We start from the raw sequence: 26,868 nt of genomic DNA on the forward strand, positions 1-26,868 counted from the left end.
TGTGTGCACATTTAAAGCTGCTGTTCTTTTTCTAGGATCATACAGCTGCTACATGATGCCTAAAAAAAAGACATGGCTACTTTAAGAATGGCAAACAGTTGTTACATTTACACCCCTGTGCACTCAGAAGCAGCTTATTGGGATCGTAACTGAAGCCCTGCACAGCTGAATAACTACTAACAGAGTATTAGGAGGATGGCAGGTAGCTTTCATACAGTAGCTCAGGTTGCACCTACTTTAGAGTAGTCCCACCAGTCTGATGGTTGCAAAGTTGAGGTCATAATATATTCTAGAGAAGACTTACTCCAGAACCACTTTAATTTAGCCCATGGGGCTACTCTAAAGAAGCTGGGCTGAAAATCATGGCCTCAAGTAGTATAAGAGAGAAACTGAAAAAGAGGAGGGCAAGCGGAAGGATGGTGAGTTGTTACTAATACTCCTGATTTCATTTAAAAAAAGTTACATCCAAGTTAGTTCCACAATATCACAGCCGCTCCTTGCAAAGGGAGTCCTAAAAAGAAACAGTGACAAAGCAATGTCTGAAGCTTTTATATGGATGTGCCTCGGTCTGGATCGTTACCGATGTTAAGCCCTAAAGTTGGAGTTGGTTGATATGGAATTGAAGACATTGTTTTGATAGGACTTCTAAAAAAGCCCCCATTTGGAGCCCTGTGCCTAAAAGGGCCAGTCCGGTGTTCAGGCACACTGCCAAAAGAGAATCCAGAAGCAGCTTTCGCTGAAAGTGTGCGACTAAGAGTCTGGATCTGCTCTGGTATGAAGGTTGTGGTAGTGATGTGAGTGTTCCTGAAGTCACTGATTTGCTCTAGTGCTTGACGCGTGGGCAAAGTGTCAATGTCCAGGGGAGTCAAGTCAATGGATGAAGTGGAAAACTGTTTATGAGGGCTCTCATCATCTGTGCAGAGGCTGTTCACACGTCTGTGGAGATGCTCTAGATCAATTTCTTTGTCATCCTGGAGGGAGCAAAGCAAAAGAAAGAAAAGAAATAATTTACTGTTTGATGCCTTCATTTTCTAAACAAAAAGCAAAAATCTTCCATAGTGGGGAGAAGAAGCTGATCTGGAATTGAGAAATAGAATGCTCATGATTTTGTCCAATTAAGCATAGATAAAAATGAATCAAACTAAAATCTTGAATAATGGCAGAAGGTTGATCAGACCATCTATCTAGAGGTCATACTGCAGTTTCGATGTCTTGTGGCTTTTGTCTCAAACATTTGCCTCGGGCTGTACAATGATCATGCAGGCAATTCCCCCCAGGTTCTGTCAGTTCTTTGTCAGCTCTGACAAGGTTGGGTTAAGTATGATGGCACAGTTTGTGCCATGCAGTGCTGCTGTTGTGTGACATCTCGTGGTACCATAACCATTCTTAATTCTTCTCACTTCATATTTAGCTTTTAGTCTATGGAGACAACAAATTTAGAATCAGAAATTGATTCTCAGGCACAATAGGATACCTTGGTATTGGATTACTGTTCCTATTCTCTAGGGATATTTGAACTTTGGTGGCTCATAAGAATTATTGCAATCTTTGCAGAGACATTTTTATATAACCCAGATGTTAGCAATGTCAGTAGCAGATCTTAGTTGCTCCATTTTTTTTTCTTTTACCAACCCTCATTACAAAACATGCAATTCATAATACTTTCTGAAAGGTAAGGAACTTTAGTTTATGAGCGAGAAGTTTATTCACTAAAGTATCTATAAATCACTTTTACTTTGAAATACTAGCAAGTAGGTTCCTAAAAATTAGTATTGACACATTTTTTTTATTCTGTTGGAGCTTCCTTGGTAAATTAACTTGGTGGTATATATGTTTTAGAGTAAATGAATTTGGACAATGGTAGTAAATATGTGGCATTGCCAGCAGCTTGGCTTAACAGATTAAATCCAGATTGTTCTTGGTATCAAACAGAATAAGGGAAGACATATCCAGAGACTAGTAAATCATGATACTGTGTACTATGAACTATATCTAACTTTTTATGGACCGTTTCCAGATGTAGGCTTTCTTTAATGACTAGTATTCTGGTGCACATAGCAGATAGCTATTGCTCAGATAGAGGACTCAAAGTCTTTCATCAGTTTTTAAGTGCAATTATTGTGCATTCTTTTATTGCTATTATTCATGATGAACATATTTTCTCTAAAGTTTTGCTTGGTTTCAGGCAAAGGAAGTAATACAGGAAAAAAAGAGAAAATGGAGATAAAGATAAAAGGAAATAATACAAGAGGAAATCTCACAGAAGCCTTAGGGACAGAAAATGCTGTGTCCTGTTGATAGGAAGATAATGAAAGGCTAAGGAAAACTTCTAACAGGAAATTTGTGGGCTTTAAAGGCTGTGTGTGAATTTCATATATTGATCTGAATAAACGTGTCAGTTATTTGGCTGCTAATTTTTGGTGCTTCATTTTGATGCTAATTTGGAGTTGGCTGATATGGGCATCTGAAAAAATGTAGTGGGGATTATAATGATGCTAGATGGAAATTAACAGCTCTTATGCTGAATGAAAGCACATTTTTAGTCCTAAGTAGCATTTTTCATTATATGAATAATGCAGTTTGAAGTTAAATTTCATTCCTGCTCTAACTGTAAAATGTTATTTTTCAAACATTTATATATCTAATACTAAGCTTAGAATTATTGCAACATTGTATTTATATACATCCAGTACAAACTTAATTATATAAGTTGGAGGGGACAGATCAAATACTGTTTATTGTGTCCTGGTAGAAACTATAGTCATTTCTGGTATCTAGCTGACCAAAGGTCTTAATATTGCCTTAGCTTTCAAATGCACAGAAGTCTGTCTATACATGGTTTGCTCACTCCTTTTTGTTTTCAAAGCCTTCCTGTCAAAATTCAATGTAAATTAGTGTGTTAACATAATCAAGCAACAATGTGTCAACTAACAGAAAGCAAAAACAAATATTAATTACACGTATTGCATGTCATGTGTTGCATTAGTTTGTGTGTGTGTATATACATACACATGCACACACATATAAACACACGTACATACACTCACATGGAAAACAAGGGACGGAATATACCTTATTTTCTCACTACTATTATTTTCAGTGGTGGCATTGCCACATCCACTTTCTACCATATTCTTAAAGAGCTTTAAGGAAACCAGAGAATTCCTGCAGGAATTAATGTGTATTAATTAAGTCTTATTTGATAAGGTGCTTGCATGAAGTCGAGTCTAATGTGTGTTAAGTGTATTAATTGCTAATTTACACTGTGTATACCCATACTTGTGTTACATCACTTTTTGCCACTTCATAGAAGCCACTTGCCAGATACTGTAGTATCCACATTGTTAATATCCCATTTCCTATGTTTGCAAAGCACATGTCTCTATATATAACAAAGGTCAAAGGAAAAGTGTGGGGTTGTCTCCTCCTAGCCACCTGTTCTCTCCACACTCCACATTTGAAGGCAATGGCTTGCTGAGAAGAACTTTTTTCATCCATGGAGGCTGGATGTTTAATTAAGAAGCACAGATGGAGGAAGTTGTCTTTTACACAATTGCCCTCTACATATAGAAAGAGATAAAAATACAATGAAGGTTGTTCTTTCAATTCTTTGCCAGTGAGATTTAAATACTATGTTTAACCCAAGGAGAGCTTATCATTTCACAGTAACCACATTATACTAATAGGTCATAGTTAACTAACTTAGCCAGGACTTACAAACTTATGAACTACTAGTAAGAATACATGGCTGAGTTGAAAACATGCAATGTGTTAAACCATTACAATGTATTAAATCAACAACAGACACTACTTATACATCCTGGTGAAGGTGAAAGGTCCCCTGTGCAAACACCAAGGTCATGTCTGACCCTTTGGAGGGACACCGCTTTCGTGATGTTTTCTTGGCAGACTATAGCGGGGTGGTTTGCCATTGCCTTCCCCAGTCATCACCTTATACATCATACGCTAATTAATTCAGAGTCCCAAATGTTGACCAAGTGAATTTGGCCTGGAAATGTGTAGTAAAGGCCCCTTTGTCTTTTGTTATTAATTTGTTATTAATTTGTGTTAATTTTAGTTAATTTAATTAATAATAAATTTGTTATTAGTTTTTACCTCATATAAATAAATTTATAGAAATATTCTCCAACATTCAGTATTATCAAAGCCAGTGTCTACTCATGCTACAGGACTTCCCATCTTTTCTCCTTGACATGTGCCTATCCTAGTAGTTGGAGACTATGGACATAAAAGTAGATGAAGCGATTCAGTTACTATCTGACTTTATTAGATATAATCTACTATTTCAAGCAGTTTTGGTATAATTTGCTCTTTTTAGCTATTACTGATTCCTCAATACCTATCCTCTATGATGGCAGGAGTGCTACAAATCTCGGGATTAATAGTGATAGCCCTCACTGTACTTAATGTGTTATCTCTAGATCTGACACATGTCAATTTATCTTTAAAAAGTTGTTCCTGTAGGATAGAAGCAATCATTGTGAGCTAAGATACAACAGGTCATGAGCAGCCAAAGTCCAAATATCATTCTGGTAGCTAAAATAAATGATTAGGGCATACAAAATTACCAAATATAGCAACAGTATGTCTTGAATTTGGAAATTATTTACATTCACTTTTAAACATAGGATTTATGATATTTTCACCTTTAATCTGGAATATCCTATTTGTAAAAATGACTTAATATAGAGTTCTCCATGAGGCGGAGATGGGTGGTGAATAAACTTAAATATAAATAAATAAAATAAATATATTTTATTCATTTGGTGTGATTTATGGGCAAGAAAAGCAAAAACCAATTTAACATCGTATTTAAAGATCATTTGGGACTAAAGATTTTGTCTGTTGGCCCCAGAAATTAAATACACATTCTGCTATTATATAAATAGAGGGACTTACTGACCAAGTTTCTGAATATCTACCAGAGGCAAAGCAAACAGAAAGGAATTCATCCACAGTGACCTGCATGCATTCAGAGATAATAAGGACTTCATGGGTATGACTACTCTTACGATACTCATGTTAAAAATTAAGATGCTTGGAGTCCTTTTACCTAATGTAATATGTGAACTTATTTTATTTATTTATTATTTATTTAATTTATTTTTCAATTTTTTTGAAATTTGAAAAATCTCTCCCCCGGAAAGAGGGACTCTGGGCAGTTTCCAGTAAGTTTTTGATGATTAGAGCACTATCAATGGGTTCAGTTAGACAAATTTTTAATTTTATCTTTGCAGTAACATCTATTATATCTTAAATAATCCATCTTCCATGTCATTCGTATACGGTCTTCTAAGATTAGTTCATTTTTACTGCTGAACATAATCTCTACTGATGCCCAATTTATAAGAAAATGAATGGAAGACTTTTGAGAGTGATAATTGCCCAAATGCCATCCCTTGACCCATACTCCACCCACTCAAGACATCAAAATGAGACACCACTCACAGGATGGTTTGTGCATAGCTCCACAAAATGATTGCTCCTCTTCTTTCAAGTGTGCCTTGATCAACAGTGAAATATTCAACAATGTGGACATTTAAATTATCATCAGGCTTCAGAGTTTACATCCCTTTGAGATTAATGGGGACAGGTCACACTTCTCTCAGAGCTATTGTTTAAGGCTGTCTGCAGACACAAGCAGACATTACTGCATGGGTTACTTTGGTTTCACAACTTCAAAGTTATTTTTACAACCATAAGGCATTTATTTGCTTGTTTTCTTAGAACAAAAAGGTTGCATTCTGAAGTCCAATGGGCCTTGGGTAAGTTGATGCAATGTGAACTCCGTCTGGGGGCTCTGGAAGAGCCAATGGGTTTCATGATGGTTAAAATGAATGCTAGTTCATAATCTTTGCTGCACTGAATTAACCCTTATATTTTGGATAGAGGGAGTATTCAGTATACATTTCCATTTGGAACTCCATTTTTAAATGAAACTTCTCAAAATAAAATAAAGACATTTGCAAGCCAGACAAATTATGATATGAAGTTCCAAGATACTACTTCATGTAGATTTCACCCACATTTTAAATTGCCAATATTTGCAATGGTTAAATGGTTTCCCCACTCTCTCTCACCCCACCTATTTCTTTAGGTTGTAAATCACAAGGATAAACTTTGTGAAAGTTTCTTCTAAACAGTAATCTCATAAATTGATCCCCTGGCTGTCTGATACAGTCACGTTCTTCTTTTGTCAGTACTCTGATTTAGAAGTGCAGACTCACATTTACTCTGATGAATTGCAAGCCTGACTAAAGAGAATGATTTAAACAAAATCCAGAGATATCGCACCGAGTAGGCCAGAAACGAAATTTAAAAATAAACATTTCAGTGCTGTGAAAATGAAGCCATAATTTATATTTGACATTTTGATGGTGATGAATTTTATAAATACATCCCATTCTCTTGAAAGAAATGGGTAGTTGGAACTTTGCAAAGCCAGTGAAAGCTTACTTTTGTGCAAGGACTTGTGGGCTCAACCTGAATAGAGGGAGGGGATGCTCATGCAAACTTCCCCCTGTATTTCTGAGCATGCATGCTGCTCAGAAGTCTACTGTACATTTAATTCTAAGGTCTGAAGGGGAGCTCATGCCAACAAGCTTGTAATTCGTTCAGTGATATATGTTTACAACAACCCCTTGGTCTTTACAGTTAAATATATACTGTAAGAAGTCTTTGAAAGAGCTTGACATATGGAGATGTTGATGGTATAGTCTGCACACATGTCCCATCACTCATTTAGCCTTCTCTTAGCAGGCTGAATAGAACACAGGGCTGCTAATAGCTCACATTTTCACAATCTGGATTTGCCACCTAATGTACATTCAGCAGGGAGCTGTAGCAACTCCATGCCTTTCATTAATATTGTGTGTGCTCACCATGCTCACTACATTGACTATGTTAGGCACCCACTTAAAACAGCTGAGGTCTACACATAAACATTTAATGTGTGAAGCAGCTCTTAGTTCACATTAAGAAAATGAAATCAAGTAAGAGAGGGCTCTTGCATTGATTAAGCTCACGAAGTACTTGCTGTCTAAAGGTCTGGTAAGAAGATACCAAAACTATGCATATGGGCTAAACTCAAAGAATCACTCAGCTCTTACTATACAGTAGATGCAAGAGGCAACAGTCTTTCTTTATTAAAACCTTATTTGGAAACAGAGGGAATTTAAAGTTGTTTGCAATAGGGCTTTGGAGATTTGCTGTTCAAAAAGGAAGAGGCTTGTTTGAGCACATAATCCTGGCCCTTGCTCAGAATTGCCAAAATCTCCTTAAATATGCATCTGACTGAAACACTGTGTATAGTTATCAGGTCTTGAAAAAATGAAATTAAAAAGTTGCAAAAAACTAGAAATCTAATGATTAAATCGAAAGAGAATTGGGTTCCCACTAATCTGAACACAACTTTACCTGAGTAGTTCTGAAAAGGCTTAAAATAGCTGTGGAAAATCTTAGAGAACAATTTAAGACAGAATTTTGCATTCAAACATGATAGAAATGATTGATAGAACTGTCAACTGATTAAAGTAATTCTATAACTATCTGCCATTTAATAAGTTAGTTATTTGTTCATTAATTGGTGTGATCATTTGCAGATCATCAAAAAGGAAAGACAGAACAAAGCCCCCAGTTTAGGTGATTGTAAGGAATATATATGACAATGTACAGTTTAATAAACCATCTGTTGGAGGCTATCTTTCCTTGTTCATATCTTATGAAACAGGGAAGTAAAATCTTACCAGAAGTCAAACTGATTAACATTTGATCCCTCTTTAATCAACTAAAGATAAAATTCAGTTAAGCCAATTAAGTATGCAGTCTTAGATGTAAGCCCTATGGAATTAGCAGGATTTCCTTTTGAATGCAGAGGATCAGGCTGCATCATATGTTGGTAGAAGTTAGATCTTATCCATATTAGGGATAAAATAATTGCTAATACTTTATAAATAATATTAAAGCCAATTATTATTCACTAAACGGTCATGAACAAGACATGTGCTAGTAAGTCCCACTGAAATTAATTAGGATAAATATTTGTAGCTATGACATTATATTACTTCTTTCTTGATTTTTTTTTCAGAGACAAATGCTTCACAATTTGTGATTAAAATGCTATTAAAACATATCAGAAGATGCATTTTCCTTCTCACCTCTAGCGCTATGATGAAATGGAAGAGTCTCATACCTCTTTTGAAGGAACCCGTGAGCCTTTTCTTTTATTCCACCATGTTTCCAACATGGCAATTACACAGGAGAGAACAATCCCAGCTGCCAGTATGCAAAATACACCTGCAAAGCTTTTTATGTCCAAGGCTCCCCCTTTATATTTGGGGTCCACGGAGGAGTGCAGATCACACTGGGCATTCTTTGGCCACCACTTATGCTTCAGTAGATCCATGTGTCCATTCTGCTGAAGTTCTAGGATCCTTGGAGAGAAATCACAGAGTCATGAATGTCTTCAATAGCAATAGAAGATTTATAGCGCTGTATGGTCCCTGACACCAAAAGATCTCCTGTATATGAAAAGATTCCTGATGCCAGCAACTATGTTGCATAAGCTGTGATCCAGGCCCCTTAAGTGTAGTAATACTGACATCATTAGATGACTGCATCAACAATAACTATCGTGATGAGCATTATAAATGGCCAGACTGATATCCAAACTGTGAAACCATTCAAGAAGCAGTTGTATGCAGCCACTTAGCATTCCAATTTTAAATATAGGTGTGAGAATTATGTTTAAATTATTTAAAAAATAAGGTTTATATAATGGCCACAATGTCTAGCACACTTAGGCGCTCAGGATTCATTGAAGTTGTTGATGCTTCAAGTCCTAACACTGATGCAGTGAGTTGTATCCAGGTTTGGTAAAGCACTGTTGAAATGACTGGGGTTTAATTTAATAATGACTACGTTAACTCTTGTAGTTCATCCAGAGTCCCTCGAGTGAGATGGATAAATTGAATACATACATACATACGCACATAAAATCTTGTTGATTTCAATGGTCAACTGTAATTTTACCTGGGTCATGCCTATTGGCTGGATTCACAGATCAAGCTGAAGCCATAGTTTTAAACTCTGGTCTACTGAATACGGCAAAGCTGGCTGGGTGATACCTAACCATTTCATTTAAACAACAGTAGTTAGGCCAGCGTTCATCAGATTCTATTGTGTATGACTCTAGCCCATATATTTATGAGGATATAAATAATTTCAGTGCTTCACACCCACAGGGAGAAAGCAGCTCAGAAAGTTTAAGAAGTGACATAGGAAGTTACCGTGTCACTTGTTCCAGAGCCCATCACAGTTGGATTGTACAAGAGTGTGTAGCTGATTTGTGTTTTGTCAACTGCATGATAGGTATAATTGATCTTATCTTATAGTTTGTGTTACTTCACGTGGACAGTGAGGATGCGGGCTTCCTTGCTTTAGTTACTATGTAATGTTCTGGAGAAGAAGATCAATGCATTTCCTTGAGCCGTGTCCCGCGCTCTTACTAGCTGCAGAGTACCAGGAATGCAGAGAATTGCCATTGCAGTAAGCCCAAACAATGGCATGCTTTGTATTCTATTGATTGTAAGCACCTGCTTTAAATGTGTGGTATTCAGATCAATTGAACTGAAATGCACTTTAGCATGGTTCTGTCTAAAGTCTTCGTTTTAGTCATTGCTCATTTGTTCTAAACAGCAACCGGCTATTATCTAATACCGACACATACTTACTTATGAATGCCACATGTTTTAAATACTTTGACAACAATACACCTAACAGCAACTTAAAACAGTTCACAAATGATAAAAAGAGACAAAAGATTAAATTATGGTACAGTGAACTAGCATTAATATTACAACAAAATGAATATAAGAGAGGGTTAAAAGTAATGTGGTCTCTAGACTCGTGGCTCAAATGCCAAGTTTTAGCAGCTATTTGGATTTTGGAGGGCAGCATTTGAAAAAGAACAGGTCTTTCTCTGGATTCCCAGCCTCCGAACCTCTCTCAGAGAAAGAACGCAAAGCCTTCCCCACCCCCACCCTGGGATGATAATAATTTATTAAATGTGTTTGCTGCCCAACCCCCAGCTACTCTGGGCAGGATGCTCTAACCAGACAGGTGGTAGGGTAACTTATATCTGGGTCATTAAAAGGCTATATAGATTATAATCAGCCCCTTGGATTGCATGCAAAAACCTACTGGCAACCAGTGCACCATTCACAGTGTGGCTGTAATCGTGCTGAAATGACTCTCACTTGCCAGCATAAGGGCTGCTGTATTTTCTAGCAACTGTAGTTTTTAGATGGCCTTTAAGGGCAGCCCCATATAGAGCATGTTATAATCAATGTCAAAATAATGAGGACATGTAGAGAGCCACAGAGATGACGTTGGAGAAGCTAGGCAGAGGCAGATGGTTACATAAAAGCAGCAGGCAACAGCTAAAGTGTCAGAAAGAAGCTCAGGGTGACTCCTCCCTGATTCACTACAGTATAAGAAGGAGAGAGGGGAGAACTCAGTAAGGCCTTCAAGATTCTATTACTGTAGCCTATCTCAATAAAGTATAGTTTCAGTCAGATTTGTGGAGTTAGAGCTAATCTAAGAAGGTCTTAGCTATCTAAGCTACCTTAGATCTAAGCTATCTCAAAAGGGCTTGTGGACCACCTGAGGCTGGACAAAGCTTCCTCCGGCTACTGATTCCATTTGCCAGTGGAGTAGGAGCCATGAGTCCAGGAGGAATTCTCATGTTGCAGACCTTCTTCAAGGAGAGTGCCAACCCCATCAAGAGTCAACGTGGGAGTCCCCAGACAAATAGATGGTTTCTGAATGAACAACCACTCCCTCATGCTTTGTGCAGTTTCCATCATGTAGCTAGACCTGAAACCTGAATACAGTGAATCAAGATAACTAATTTCCTTTATAACTGAAGTTCAGCCGCCTTCTCCAAGGTCTGACATTTCATCTCCTCAATGAATTCCTTGGTAAATCAGAATACAACCCCCACCCCACCCCCCCCAGTTAAGTGGTCAGAGAGAGTACTTTTGCTCAACACTTTTGTTCAACACTGTCATTACATCTACAGTTGCAATCAAAATTATTCAACCCCCATTGCAAATCAGATTGATTGTCAAAATGTACAGACTTTCAGCTGTTTGCAATGAACAAATCAAACAAAAGCAATTGAAATACTGTAACTCAGCACAACAAATGCTTCAAGTGGCATCCCCAAATTCAACTGAAAATGCAACTCATAATGACTTCTCACAGTGGGCACAGCATCATGGTCCCCCACCCTTGCTGAGATCAGTAGTGACAACAAATCATTGGCTCACCAGAAAGTGGTTTGGTCAGACTGACCAGAAAGGCTGAGCATGGCAAAGGAGTAATTTCAAGGTCCTCCAACTTCAGATCATGCTCCAGCTGCTCCAGTTACATGAGTTGGGCCAGTTATCAAACCCCAACAAACAGTTTGCAGTGATACATGCTAATTGTGAAGAAGCACTTTTTAAAAAAACAAACAAACAGGCCTGGCATTGATGAGAAGCAAGTTGAGGCCAAGGCAACCAGCAATACAACATCCAGGATCTAGGGAAGAGGCCACTGAAGTAGGTTAGAAGTAGGAACCGTTACTAGATTGATGATACCCCTTCCCAGTCCCTCTCTTCGTATCTCTCTGAATCCTAACCCCATTGTGCTTCCCTGGATTTTCTCTTGATAATTGAGCACTGGAACATTGCTTCTGACTAGTTACCAGCATCCTTTGCTCCCACCCAGAATAGGTATGACTGTCCAGCCAGGCTGCTCTGCCAGCCAACACTACTCCCTGCTAATTCTTGAACTACTCCTGAATTCAGTCAATGCTGTTTTTAAAAAAAACAGGAAGTTATACACCACTTTCTCAGGTCCTCTTCTCAACAGGACTTTTACAACAACCATACATAAGATCAGAAAACATTCACTGTCCCACTACACTGTCATTCCAAGGATAAGGGAGAGGGTATGATCGTTCCCCAACTGGCTGTCATCCAGAAAATAGCAGTCTTACCACATTTTTATAAACATACTCCTGGCACTCAGGGTATTAGTTCCCAAATGGAACATAGCAGGTCAAAGACAGAAGTAATTTTTAGCCTGGCTTCTTTGGGGCACCTTCCCTTTTCCTCCAGCCCATCTTTCAAACACTGTTTAGATGGTAGGATTGGCAGCTGAGGCAGCTGGAACTCCAGAACTGACCCAGCAGCAGTAGCAAAGTTCAAGCCCTTTCCAGGTGGATTGTGGTGAAGTCTCTCTTCCAAAGATGCCACCCTGTGTTGCAACAATAGTTTCCAACTTTTTCTTCACATTCATCTATATTCTTTCCTTCCCCCATGTTCCTCCTCATTCTTCAGCATTCCATCTCTTCTGAACCTTTCTCTTCCTTCTTCTCCGTAGATCATTCTTATTTGTTCTTCATTTCCATACTTCAGTCTCTCCCCTCCTCTCCTCTCCTCTCCTCTCCTCTCCTCTCCAGGTTCTTCAACTTTTTCACACATTTAATGTCCCCTGTCTTCTGGCATTCAAAGAGCTAGGCAGGATTTTCAGTCACCCAACTGTACCAGCTGATCTGCCAGCAGAATCTTGGTAGTATCTTCAGGGTTGATATCCATTAGTTGTTGTCTTTCCTCCATTTCACTTATAACAAGGGGAGCTCCATTATCAGCTAATTAATAAACTGGGTACCAAGGTACAAAGTATTACTACCCAGCAACCATGAAAAGAAACTCCACTGTTTTCTGAATCATCTTGTAAGGAAAATCACATACCATACATATTAGTAAAAAAACAGACATTTTCTTTTCTTTTTGCTCAAAATATGCATGTTCTTTGGATCTATGCCTTGCAATGTTTTTTAATTTATCCAGCAAGAGAAAAATTGCTTTGATTCATCAGTAAACAGTGCTCAATTTACTTTTGCTATTCTTGATGAATTTTCATTTCAGCATTTGTCTGATCTTTGTAACATTTTTGAGACTGAAATCTCTTCCTAACTGTACCACACCAACTGGAATGTAATAGGAAATACTTTTCCCAGCTATCAGACATTTTGACTAGTTAGAGATACAGATGTTATAACCAAGCAATGGAAGTGGAGATTTGAAAAGAGATGATTAAATTCTTCATTTAGGGAAATTATATATCAAGGAAAATTATAGTAGCATCAAAGTGACTAGGTTGTCTAATGAGGCCAAAAGTCAGATCAGATTTGCCCGTTCAAAATCATGGGTGTACTGGCAATTTAATTCAGGTGTTTAGTAAAAGGAACAAATTTGTATGCTGAGGTTTTTGAACATAGAGTGAGCTTCCACCTGGTCCAGTTGCTGTACAAACTCCATTAATGTTCAAAGTGATTTGCATGGGAGGATAATGGAAAACAATTTGGAGGATAATATTAGCCACTGAAAGCACAATTTTTAAAAAGGGACCTTAGGCAATGTCAGCATTAATGTGACAGCAATCCACTTGTTGTAATGTGTGAATAACCCACAAGATGGCACCCTCTCCACAGAAACTGGCAAATGTTCATGCTCCAGTGTTCAGGAAGAGTAAATTATTTTCCTATCAGGAAGCAAACATATAATACTATCATAATTAGAATATACAGATATTCACTTTTCAGAACCATCACTTTAACACAGCTTTTTCAAAGTTTGGAGTATAACTCCATGCTGGCATATTGGGACTATATCCTCAAATTTGCTTTGCTTTACAAGAGTAGGGGTCCAGTTGGAGTAAACTGAGAATTGAAGGGAATGGGATGAATTAGCTGTTGAATTCTAGTTGGTCACATGCTGATGTGCAAGGGTTTAAGGAAGGCCAAATGCCAAGGAGAACAGAAGTTACATAGATGAACCAGGTGGAACAAAAGAAAGCCAAGATAGAAAGAAGAAAAAGAAGCAGAAGCTCAGCCAGGAAGTATCATCCTTCAGAAGTTGATGTGCTCAGATTGAGAAGCAAGCTCCAAACTAAGGCTTTCTATGGAATGATGGATTGTGGTGGGCCAGCAGTTGGGTCGTGCTCTGTTGACTGGGTGCTCAGATAGGGTGCTCACTTTCCTGACTGGGTGCTCAACTGCAGCATCAGGTTTGTACTGGTTACTGAGGTCAGTGGGAAAGAAATAAGGCTGGAAGCCTGAATGATGGATATCTTGGCTTGAGACTGCCCTCCTGCCACGTCATATGGTGGCAAAGGTTGAGGATATTATGCTATTATTTGTGTAACTGTAGTTGTAATAGCATAGGGAAAAGCATCTTGCAGTGATGAAATATACAGTATGTATTATGTATGTAACGACTACAGTAAAATATAGATGCCAAGCACAGTGTAATAACATTGTGGAAAACCTTTTATGCTGCTCAGTTTGGAGACAAAGCAGAAAGAAGACCATTAAAGTGCCTGGCTTCAGAAATCTAAAAGGCATGTTGACCACCAGAGGCTACTGTTCTTATTATATGCAGCACTAACCTGTTTGCAGTTTTTATTATAAAAGGGATGAGAAACCCTGCCCTGAACTAGAGTTCCCTTCTTCCCTTAACATTGTCGTGCTGCCTGGGGCTGCTCGGGGTCATTGTTCAGCAACATCTAGGTGGCCATAAGGACTAGGACTTCAAGATGGGATTAATTCTTGCTTTTGCTCAGGATTATAATGCAGTTAAATCAGTACCTGCCATTCTATGCCTCTTCACATTTATACCTGTTTTTAAGCCTTGTGCACTATCTAGTAATTCAAACAAATGGTGGCATTATTAGGAATGCAAAGAGCTTTTTTTTAAGCACTATGCAAGTCCATGCCAGCATTATTTCTAGTAATTCAGTTCATCCGTTGCTGAGATTCAAAAGAGGCTTAATGGCACATTCAGAGAAGGGGCACAAGTTCTTTTCACAGATGATTGGAAGTGGCATGCAAGACTGAATGCCAGCTTCCTTGTACCAGGCCATGTTAACCAAGAGGCATTATTTCAGCTGCTTGCTTTTCCTCATTGAGAACCAATGATGAGAATCCATGCTAGTACTCAAGGTCTTGTAAAATGACAAGGAAATAATCTGATTCCACACGGAAAGGACTTTTTCATTAAGAAAGCACAAGCTAATTAGTCACTGCAACAGTGAAGACAAGAGTCTCTATGAAAAGATTGGAATCTAGCTCAATGGGAAGTCAGTCAGTCAGTCTATTTCCTTCCTAAAGAAAGTGGCTAGGTTCTGTACTGCAAATTTTAGCAGAAACTCTGAACCTGACATGGGACAAGGTGATCTGGATTGTGGGTAAGTGGGTGGGTGTTGGAGAGAGAGATTGATGCATATTCACTGTCACTGCTATTGCATCTCACTGTCACTCAGAAGCATACTCACTTGCAAATAATCTGATTTATTTCATCATTTTCATTTGCATTCTTGCTTGATTTACCTGCAGTTAGCTGATCCAAATCCTTTCCTCTTCCTCTTTCTTTTACATAATATCCCCATGTTTTCAATTATTCTACTTGTTGCTTTGTCTTCCCACATTCATTTATTCCTCTTGCAAATCATTCTTTATTGGCATCTATTTTTTTAAAAAAATTGTATGCTAATGTGTGCCGATTTTGTTTTTTACCTTTATCCTTGTAAACAGCATCCTTCCTGTCTCATTCCTGTCTCATTTTAGCTGGACTGCTAGGGATGTATCTGTGTGTATTAGGCAGTACCTCTAGAAAAAAAAAAACTAGGCTGGGTTTGGATGGGGAAGGGTAGGGATGAATTTATTTATTGAATGGAATTTTGCGTGGCTAGTCATATGATGCACTGTGGAAAAGCCCATGGAGTAATGGGATTACTGGGAATGCTGTGGAACTGATTTGAGCAAATGGATGCTACAGGTTTGAGAGCATAGCTTGAAACTCCATAGCTTTCTTGCACTGATTTCTGTGAAATATGGCATTTCCCAATTGCTTAGATTTCCTGCATTACTTGCCCTGGGGAAAAAGTGGAACTCAAAAATCCCTACATTTTAGAATGATGTAATGGTTCATCCCAGTCTGATGAAAAAAAAGCAAAAACTTTATAGGTGTCATTCACCATTTATTTATTTTGATAGGTAGCAATGATGTTAGGACTCTAATCTTCCCAATTAATGTTCCAGAATCAGGGATCCTGTGGGTCCAGCCAAAATTGGGCTTCTTTCTGAGCAAGTTGGATAGCTCGCATAGCTCTAGTAAACTTATATAATCAATATACATGAACATATGCTATTAATAGATTATATTAATTGTAAGTATTTTAAACTGAATTCAATCAGACTTAAACTGTGAGTAGATTCTCACTGATGTCAGTGGCAACTCTGTATCTAACTTAGTCTGGATTTCCTGAGTCTGAGAAGACATCTGAAAGCCACAATTTTGCAAATTGGCTACTCTGGAGGAGCCAGTGCTGACAGATACTGGAAGTAAATCCCCATGGATATTAGATGAGATAAAATTTGTCACAAGTAGCCTATAACATATAGCTTCTGTTATCACCATGACCTCTTACTGCCTTTAGGGTTATCTATAAATCAGTATGTTTATTTATTTTCTATCCTGCCTTTATTATTTTTATAAATAACTCAAGGTGGTGAGCATACCTAATACTCTTTCCTCCTCCTATTTTCCCCACAACAACAACCCTGTGAGGTGGGTTGGGCTGAGAGAGAGTGCCTGGCCCAAGGTCACCCAGCTGGCTTTCATGCCTAAGGCGGGACTAGAATTCTTGGACCATGCCTGATTGGCTCTTGGGCTGAGAGAGAGTGACTGGCCCAATGTCAGCCAGCCGACTTTCATGCCTAAGGTGGGACTAGAACCCTCAGTCTCCTAGTTTCTAGCCCATTGCCTTAACCACTAGACCCGACTGGATCTCTATGTTCTATTCAGACAACCTAATTTCAATTTCTCTTTTTGCTGATGGCAATAGTTACACTTTTTAAAAAAGTATTTATATTGTCCCACACAATCAATACTGCAAACCTTTACATATTGAGGGTTCATACTTGGACGTTAAGCTTATGCTCTAAAAAATAGATGAGGCCGGGATGAAGAAATAGATAAGTCTAGGACAAAAATATTTTAAAATTAAAATAAATATCATAAATATTATTACTTTCACATAGTTATTTCTGTGTGATCATCATTAGAAATTTCTTCTAATAGCTGTCACTCATCTGCCTGTAAAACTGGACTACTACACTGCAAGGATAGAACAAGACATTTTTTCACAAGCTATTCGGTTTCAGAATGACATCCAGATCACCAGGGCAGGAGAAATGAAGTTGCCAAAGAATTATTGTTGATGACAACTACACCTACATCAACAGCTACATCAAGGGACGAATGATTTCTCCCCAGATTTCTTCCTAGCTCTGGTGTGCTGTTGTCTCCTAGGACTCTTCTTTACCTTCGGTCTTTGATACCAAGAATTATGTGTCATGAAGGAAGTGTGATAATGACTGATATGACATTATTTCAATTGGACTATACTGGAAGCATGTTCAGTTAGCTTAGCTATCTACCCATCTTGCTAATGCCTGCATTGTTGGCCAGAGCTGCTTCAGTTTTTACTTATATTCTGATGTATGTATATATATATGAATATGAATATTTATTGTTATATATGAATAACTGCCTGCAAGCTAAAATTGGGGTTGAGAATTTGGATATACATCTGAATGGCCTTTTCTTAAAAAGCAATCATTTGAGGATGATGGGAGTTGTAGTGCAGCACACTGGGGGGATGCTGGAGGTTGGGGAACAGATTTACTTTCTGCTAGAGCTTCCTGACACTTTGATGCAACCCCTGCCTTTCTGCAAATGCTTGTACACCCACTCTCAAGGAGAAGGCCTCTTTTCCAGAAGATGGAAGTCAGATGTCACCTCTGTTGGCTTAGTCCTAGATTAAGCCCTGTACTTTTATTTTTATCTAAAAAGAAGACACATAACATTAAACTGTAATGAAGTATCTGCACATTAATATGAAATGAGATGTTCATTATGTTTATTGTTGGAAAAGAGACTGGGCGGGGAATTTTTAAATGTAGTGTATCGTTTCTTAAAGTTGCTTTTCTATTCTGCTGAGTACTATGTTTCTAAAAGTCAGAATAGAAAGAAGATATTCTGCAAACTTAATTTAGAAAGGATGTACTGAAGTTATTTTCACGTATTGCCTGCCCAAAGGAAAAGGTGAATGGAGGTATGAATGTCCATTTGCTGCCCCTAAATCGTACATATCATCTCGGGAAACCATAAATGCTATATACATTGATGTTATAGGAAACAGCAAATACATTCATTACACGGCATCATAAATGGGCATTGCCAGTGTTCCTGCCAGAACCAGGAAAATTATGGGTAATTTTGATGTCTGTGCTGTGTCAGGTTACCATTCAGAATTGCTTTTCTCTCTCTTGAAGACATGTTTTCTTCAAGATAGTGAATGCCACCTTAATAAAGTAATATATTTACTCCTGTGCTTTGCTTAGTCCATCCAACATCAGCTTACAGAATATTTTTGCTCAATCTTTCCCAATCTGGTTTGCTTCTTCTACCCCTTTTATTGCCTTGCCTCTTTCTCCCTGTGCCACACAGGTTTTTTAAAGTTGAAAGTCTGCATGTACAGGCTTCTATTTTCCATCATTCATCCAAACTTCCATAATGGTTTAGGAAGCTGCTCTGAACTGTCTCCACTTGCATGTGGGCTTCTCAGAAAGAGAAACACCCCTTTTGAAGGATTTACACAGCCCTATTAGAAAGAAATGGCCCACATTTTGCTCTGGCTGTGACCACCATTAGTAATATTTCCACTTCAATACATAATTCTCTTTAATCATGCTTATAAATTAAGACAAATCTGAGCACATTTGGTTAACTTGATTTTGATGAGAAGGTCTAGAGTAGGACTCCACTCCTGCTCTATCATTTGACTCTCTAGAGCAGTTTTTGTCAACCTGGGCAATTTTAAGATGTATGGCCTTCAACTCCCAGAATTCCCCAGCAAGTTTTTTATCTGCAGTCCCTTGAGTATTCAGGGATAGGGACAGAAAGCAAAATCAGACTCTTTGGAGACTCAGCAGTCCAAACCAAAAACTCAATTTCTCTTCTATTGCAATTCTCTTCTATTGAAAGAACTCAAAGCAATGCTCAAAAAGTAAAATACCTAACCAAGGAACCCTAAATGAATCTGGCAGCAAGAGTTTGGTGCTTGTTCTCCTGCTCTTGCACCAGCATTCTCAATAAGCCTTCCCGCACCAGCTGTGAGCATACAAGCAACTCCGGCCCCTTTCTTCCTATGAGGAAGGCTTTCCAGCTTGATGAACAAGCTGTCTTCTCTGCCTGGACAATGAGCTGAGTCCCAGCCAAACAGCATAGAAGAGTGGCAAAATTTGTTTATGCAGTTTCTTCTTTGTCATCCTTACCATCTCCCTCAACATTCTACTCCAACTCCCTTTACCTCACCTGCAGATACTTATACTCTGCTCCTCTGGTTTACTCAAAAGGAGGCTATTTCCATTTACAACGTGGGTTCTGTCTGACTTCATCATTTCCCCTCTTAAAAGAAAAAAATATATATAAGGGAGAGATCCATGATCCTTGCCTTGATTTTAAAGCAGTACATAAAATCTTTCCTGAACCATTAAAAAACAAAATGCAATTAGAATCTCAATGGCTCTTAAGTGTTGTGCTGACTAGTAAGCTTTACTATTTCTATTTCCGTGTTATATGTTTATTATGTCCTAAAGCTGCAAAAGTCAAGCACTTATTACAGAAATGTCAGGCATGATATTTCATAATATAGAAGTTGCAGTTGAAATGGATGGATAATGGTCATTATAATCAATGCTCAGAAATATATGAGGCTGCTGCAAAGGATTCGGCACAAGTTCCTGCAGAGACAGAAGCCATAATGGTAGGTGAAAAAGGAAACAGTAGGGTGACATCTTTAAATCATCAGCATCATTCTTACACTCAATGTGATACTTAGGCTAAAAGACTGGTGGTGGTGGGAACCGTTTAATTATGAGAATCCAGAGACAATAATTTCAGCCTTACAGTAAACTTTCAGGCAATATAGGTGCTGGCTCTGCAGGATGGCCATTTTCAGAAAACTAACATAACAGCATCAGGCCATTGAGAGAGTCAGTGGAAGCTAACCTGGTTTAATAAGATTTTGTTTACAGCCACACTGATGTGCATAATTTAAATAATGTGTTGAGGGACACAGGCTCCTCCCATTTTTTTCTTTAAGAATCCTTTCTTTAAAGAATCCACTGCAAGAAAGCAATATAGTAACCAAGTAGATGCAATAGAAGGACAAGAAATAAAGCAACTACAGTGTGAAGGGAGCTGATGTGACCTCTCATTGAGATTATGGGTGCTATAAAAGCTATACATGACAAAACTTTAGCAGAAGTTTCAGGATAGTGGTTTCAATTGCTTCTTTAAGTCTATAAATGATGACATTTACAAGGTCAAAACAGCCTGTTGTATTTACAGCCTGTTACTTAAAAATCAATTTCAATAGCATTGAATAAAAATGAAAATCAGGAAAGAAAACACTTTTTGCAAATGTCTTCTTAAAAAAAATATATTTAGTGAACATGTGCCTAGTAAGACAATGCAACTCAAACTTATATAGCATCTCAACCATGATTTTGCAGTCATTCCATTATCATTAATAGAGCTATTGCAGAGGTGGCAGTTAGAAGATCAAACACACATTATGAAATTGAAAATGGAATACCAAGGCAATATTTTCATAACCTGAAACTCCAGACTCTATAAATGTCCAAGAAATTCATGGCAGTCTCTTACATTAAAAATCTATACCTATAATAATATGCATCAGGAGTATAATCTGGTATTTTAATGACAATTGTCCAATGGCAGTAGGAAAACAAAATCAGAGTTCTATCAGAAACATGTCTGCCTTTAGCTGTTGAGCCTGTGAACATCTATCATGCCAAAAGGCAAGAAATAATAAGAACAAAGGCTTTAGAGAGTGATTAAGAAAATAAAGATTAAGGGACAGAGTGCAGTTAGGGTATCACTTCCTTCCTGTTGGGGCTACTATGCAGTCTACAAAAATTGGATTAAAGACATTTCAGAGAACATGTTTTTCTATTTTGAAAAAAACAAGACATCGTGGTAATAAACAAGTAAAATAAAATATAATTTATTGCTTCACTAAAATCAATTACTTGGAAAGTTGCTAAGACTATATTTCTGATGATATTTCAGTATCTTGTGAAAGATATTGAAATATCATCAACAGAACAACATCCTCTTGTGTGGAGAATGTAATGGTAAAGATGCACTGGTAGTTGATCATATCAATCAAGACAATAAAAAAATGGGCGTTGATAAAGGTTTGATCTCTTGTATTGGTTCATATGTTTCATACTGTATCACTGGTAGCTATCCAAATGTTTACCCCCAAATGCTGCCACCAACCCTGAATGAGAGAGCTCCCAGCCTTTGTTGTCTGATAGCTCCCCCTTCTCTGTACTGTGTTTCCAGTTTGACTCCAGATTTACAGTACATGGTCTCAATACTCTGACCAAAGCCGTGGTGGCAAAAATGCAAGCAAGCAACCTTCCCAATGGAAACCATTACTTGATGCACTACAAGAGGCTGGCAGGCAGGTATGCGGCTTGCAAACGGACTTCAGTCTAATACAATGTTTCTCAACCTTGGCGACTTTAAGATATGTGGACTTCAACTCCCAGAATCCCCAGCCAGCATGATTGATTAGAAATAATGATCAAGTACTAATCAATCATAGTTTAGTCCAAGAAGAAACAGTTACGTGATCTTGTCAGTTGAAAAATATTGCTTTGTTGAAGTCTGAATTTCTGTACTGCATGGTGGTAATATTCACATGCAAGTCATTATAGGTATAAGGCCTCTGTCTGGCCTGTTGGATATTTTAGTGTGTGATGTCTTTTTTCTAACAATGGGGGAATTATTAGAAAGCTCTCAAATGTGTTAAGGTAGCCTGCAGCTGAGAGGTTCAATTCCAGGTTAGCGAAGGCACCAGAAAATCCTCTTCAGATTCACCACCAGCCCCACCAACATTGGCAGGGCAAGCTACTGTATATAAACAGGGAGCAAACCCCACACTCACTAACACTGATGATGTTACCTAGTGGAGTAATGAAACATCTGGGAGCAAACAACCAAGCTCAGAGAGCACCAAGGACTCCACAGTTCAAACCTGAGCTACTGTGCATATATTCTCTTCTATTGTAACTTCACTCTAAAACCAGTAGAAATAGAAACTCTCAATGTTACTTTAGAACACAATCCATACTGTATAAAATAAATCTCAGACTACCACTAAAGACCAAAACACATTCTTGAACTCTCCCCTACCCAAAATTTAATATCTCTTGGAGGCTTAACTCTAACTTTAGCTTCAGTGTAACACTTACAGAAATATATGACCTAAATATTAACATACCAAGCCATCAGTCTGTAACCCAGTAGAGCTGAACACAATCCAGCAATAGTTACATATGGAGTCTCTTGATTGGTGGGGCTATAATGGATCTTGGCAGTATATATCAGGCAGAGATAGGTTTCATGTAGTCCCATTCTAGCATGGAAGTCTCCCCCTATTATAAGCTTAAACTTGTGGAATGCAATTCAAAGTTCCATACTGTATCTTTACAGCCTGAGACATACAGTAATATTTTTGTAGGAGGTTGTTGCTTCTGTGAAGGGTAATACATGTTGATAAGCAACAGTCTGCCAACAGTAAATCAGAGCATTTGCAGATTGCTAGCAGGGATCAGGTTCAAGCACTGTGGCACATACCTGGTGCAAATACAATAAGTAATTTGGGGCCATCTTTAGCTCGACCATTAAGGAGACTGGCAGAAGCAATCAGAACTTGTGAAGCACAGCTATTACTACTGTTGACTAAGTTTCCTGAAATTGGAGAACCTCAAATCTGGAAATGAAGTCAATGTAAAGAAGCTTTTTGTCTGTCTTAAAAAAGGTCCACTCTGCAATGTTTCACATGGATATGTTGCATTGAGCTGCATAATGTTAGTCCGAGAGATCAGCCACAGATTCCACTGGTGGAATAACAAAGCAACACTCTTTAATGTTGAGCAGGCTGTCAGGCCCAGCCCAAGAACAACGGAGAATCAGTCCATTCAAACTCCAGTTCTTTATTTGCTCACACCGTATAGACAGAATCTTGCCAGACTAAAGCTACTGTACCTAACCTAAGGGGAAATAACCTGGGAGAGTCTAGGGTGGGGCTATCCTGAACCTCTTCATTTCCCCCCAAAATGCAGTGCTCCTTTCCATCTCTGATAACTCCTCCATGCCAGGTGGCTCTTCCTGCAAAACAGCTACATGATTAGAAACATTCTCCCCACTCCCCCCTTGGGAGCTGGATGAAGTCGACTTCATGTAGCTGTTTTGTCGACTCCTTGGCCTCTGAGACTCCCTGCCCCTGGGCCCCTTCTGAGGAAATCTCCTGCACACTCACAAACATCTCTGCTTGCTTGGATGTTTGTGGAATTTTGTGGATCTTGTGAAGCTGTGGCTTGTCAGGGAAATGCTGATGAAACTGGTATACCAACCTGGCAGCGTGTACATCTCTTGTATTCTCCCATGAATGCTCTGCCTCTGAGTACCCTTTCCAATGAATTAAATACTGAATCCCCTTCCCTCTTCTTCTCAAGTCCAAAATTGTCTCTTCCTTGTATTCTTCCCCATCCACTATCACTGGTGGTGGTGGTGGATCGTGGGAAGCACTTCTTTGACTAGTAAGGAGCGGTAAAAGATGGGGTGTACCTTCATAGAAGCTGGCTGTTGCGCCTTAGATACTGTTGCAACACCTGGTTACTATTCTCTGCCTCCCCATTTGTGGAAGGGTGGTGGGCAGAGGACAGGTGAATCTGTACATTTAGTAACTGGAAAAGTGCCTTCCAAAATCTGGAAGTAAATTGACTGCCTCCATAGCTTATTATGTGATTAACCATCCCTCTGTATCTAAAAATATGGTCCAAGAAAAGCTGTGCTGTAGCTTGGGCTGTTGGAAGTCCCCTGCATGGTATAAAATGGGCCACTCTGGTAAAAAGATCCACTATTAGTACTGATGTATACCCTTGCACTGGGGGTAGATTGGTTATGAAGTCCATGAAGACTGTATCCCATAGTTGGGGTGGTATGTGTAAAGGCTGCAATAATCTTGCTGGCTTCCCTTGAATGATTTAGCACGTTGGCAGATATGGCATGAAGCAACATAGTTTTTTATGTCTGCAGCCATTTTCGGCCACCAATAGTCCCTTAGAGATCTGTGGAGCATTTTAAAAAGTCCTCCATGCCCAGCCATCTCATTATCGTGGCAAAGTTGCAACACTTCCTCCTTTAATGGATGGGGAACGTACAGGTGACCATTATGCCAGTTGTGCCTCCTCCAATGAAAATGGGGAAACAGTACCTTGTTGGGTCCCCTGGAGGTCATCCATCCAAGCCCTCACATATGGGTCTTGCAGCTGCTGTGCCTTGATTTGTGCAGAGATCCTCACCTTGCCATCCTGCTCCCAACCTCTCTGGCTTGCCATCCTTGCAGTGCTGCCTAAAGTTGTATGGCTGCAATATTGTCACTTGGGGGTTTGGCTGTTGCATCAAGATGTACTCCGGTTTACGGGAGAGGTCGTCTGGCAATTGGTTTTTGGGCCCAGGGCCGCACGTTATGTATAAATCGAAGCAGGAAAAGAACTGACTCCATCTGACTTGCCAAGGGGTGAGTGACTGAGTACTTTGCATTTGTTCCAAATTTTTATGGTCTGTGCACACCTGTATAGGAAATGCTGCTCCTTCCAGCCACTGCCTCCACTCCTGGAATGCTGTCCTGATTGCTAGCAACTCTTTATTAAATATATCATAGTTTCTTTCTGTGGGTGACAGCCTGCGAGAGAAAAAGGCACATGGGAATAATTCCCCCACGCTTCCCCTTTCCCAGCCTGCAGTAGCACTACTCCTACCGCATATCAGAAGCATCAGCCTGGAGCACAAACTGCCAGGAGGGATCAGGGTGACAGAGGAGGGGCTGAGAGGCAAAGAGCTGTTTTAACTCTTGGAATGCTGACTGCTCGTGCGCTGTCCAAGCAAATCTCCTTCCATTCTTTAAAAGTTGCAAGAGAGGTTTTACCCTGTCAGCGATATTAGGAATGAACTTTATGTAAAAGTTGGCAAATCCCAGGAAGCGCTGTACATCTTTCACATTACAGGGAGGGTGCCATGACAACACTGCTTGCACCTTAGCTGGGTCCATCTGCAGCCCTTCTGTGGAAATCCTATACCCAGATAGTCTAACTGATGCAGATCAAATGCGCACTTTTCCAACTTGGCAAAAAGCTTATTCTCCCTCAGTGTCTGCAACACATTTCCTATGTGTGTAACATGAGATGTTGCATAATCAGAATAGATTAAGATATCATCTAAATAAATTACCACAAAAGCATTGACTCTGTCAGAAAAAATATGATTCATGAATCTGGAAAATGCTGCCCCACAATTAGCCAGTGCGAACAGCATTACAGTATACTCAACCTGTCCATACCTGGTATGGAAGGCAGTCAGGTGTTCATGACCCTCTTTTACCCAAATGAGGTTGAATGCATTCCTGAGGTCTAGCTTTGTAAAGATGCAGGCCCTCTGCAATTGGTCTAACAGGACTGATATCAGAGGAAGTGGGTAATGGTTTCAGATTGTGACCTTATTGAGGTCCTTGTAATCATGGACTGTGTGCATGGGACTGTGCCTCCGCTTATCTCTTCCACCTCCTTGGAATGTGCTCCCTCCTTCCTGAGAACCAGAGGCATTGCCGAAATCCACCACACTAATGTACAATGAGGGAAGTGGATTACTCTGTGGCCTATCAGAAGTCATATCATCAATGGGGGCTGAGACAACATGTTTTCATTAATGAGGAATGCATTATATTGAGTTATCTATCAGCAGCTGTAAATTCTGCAGGTATGGCAGGAAAGTTATCTCAAGATTTCCCAAGAGCACTCATAATGAGCTTCTAGGTGTAAATGCAATCTTGAATGGCATTCAAAAGGTTGATAACAAAGTTATCAAATGGTCAGAGGTGAAGAAGGGTTGTTTCTATGATCTTTGAGGAATTAACTCTTCTCAGATCTTGCTGTTTAATCAGATGGATATATCTCATAGTTATCTCTGGGCATAGAGATTTTTTGCCATAGAGATTACTGGTTTAATCTTTATTTGGGTATTCATCTTCTTATCTAAGCTGTTTAGGAAATCTTCACAGTTCTCCATTTCAGCAGCTTCAACCAGAACAAGTATTTACTGATTTAAAGCATTAGCAATGGGCAAGGCTTGTTGAAACAGAGAAAGCTTCAGCTGTACCAGTAACTGATATTAATATGTGTTCACATTTTCCTGCCTACAGAGGTCTTCATACTTTGGTGGCATGCTGAAACCTGGTTTCTAATATGTCATTGAAAGATTTTTCAAACAGAGTGATTGCTTAAATTTTGGTTCATTAACTTCATGGGTAGCACAGGAGCACTGGGGATGTTACCAGCTGACACTGCACTCATGCGGTTAGTATAAACATCTATTATTACAACTACAGTATTCTTGGATTTATTCTCATTACAAAACACCCATATTTCAAAAATGCAGAACACAGCTGCTAAAAGCAGAGAGCTAAACAATGGAACAATTAAAGAATACTCTTTTTTTTTCTATTATACCATGTGACCACATTCAAACTGATGGGATTTAATTGAATTTAATTGAGTTTATTAAATTGAATTTA

General features: G+C 38.9%; 1 protein-coding gene across 2 annotated transcripts in view; it reads right to left on the bottom strand.

The window, feature by feature from the left end:
• Positions 1 to 339: 339 nt before the first annotated feature.
• Positions 340 to 26,868, bottom strand: part of GRID2 (glutamate ionotropic receptor delta type subunit 2) — a 984,963-nt gene continuing 958,434 nt past the window's right edge. For both annotated transcript variants that reach the window (XM_063310079.1, XM_063310080.1), the window contains 2 exons: positions 8,213 to 8,453; positions 340 to 971 (listed from right to left, as the gene is read on the bottom strand). In XM_063310079.1, the coding sequence (XP_063166149.1) occupies positions 549 to 971; positions 8,213 to 8,453 (664 nt within the window). In that variant the 3' untranslated portion in view covers positions 340 to 548. The remainder of the gene's footprint in view (positions 972 to 8,212; positions 8,454 to 26,868) is intronic.

Source organism: Candoia aspera, chromosome 8, assembly GCF_035149785.1.
Source record: "Candoia aspera isolate rCanAsp1 chromosome 8, rCanAsp1.hap2, whole genome shotgun sequence".
NCBI classification, from domain to species: Eukaryota; Metazoa; Chordata; class Lepidosauria; order Squamata; family Boidae; genus Candoia; species Candoia aspera.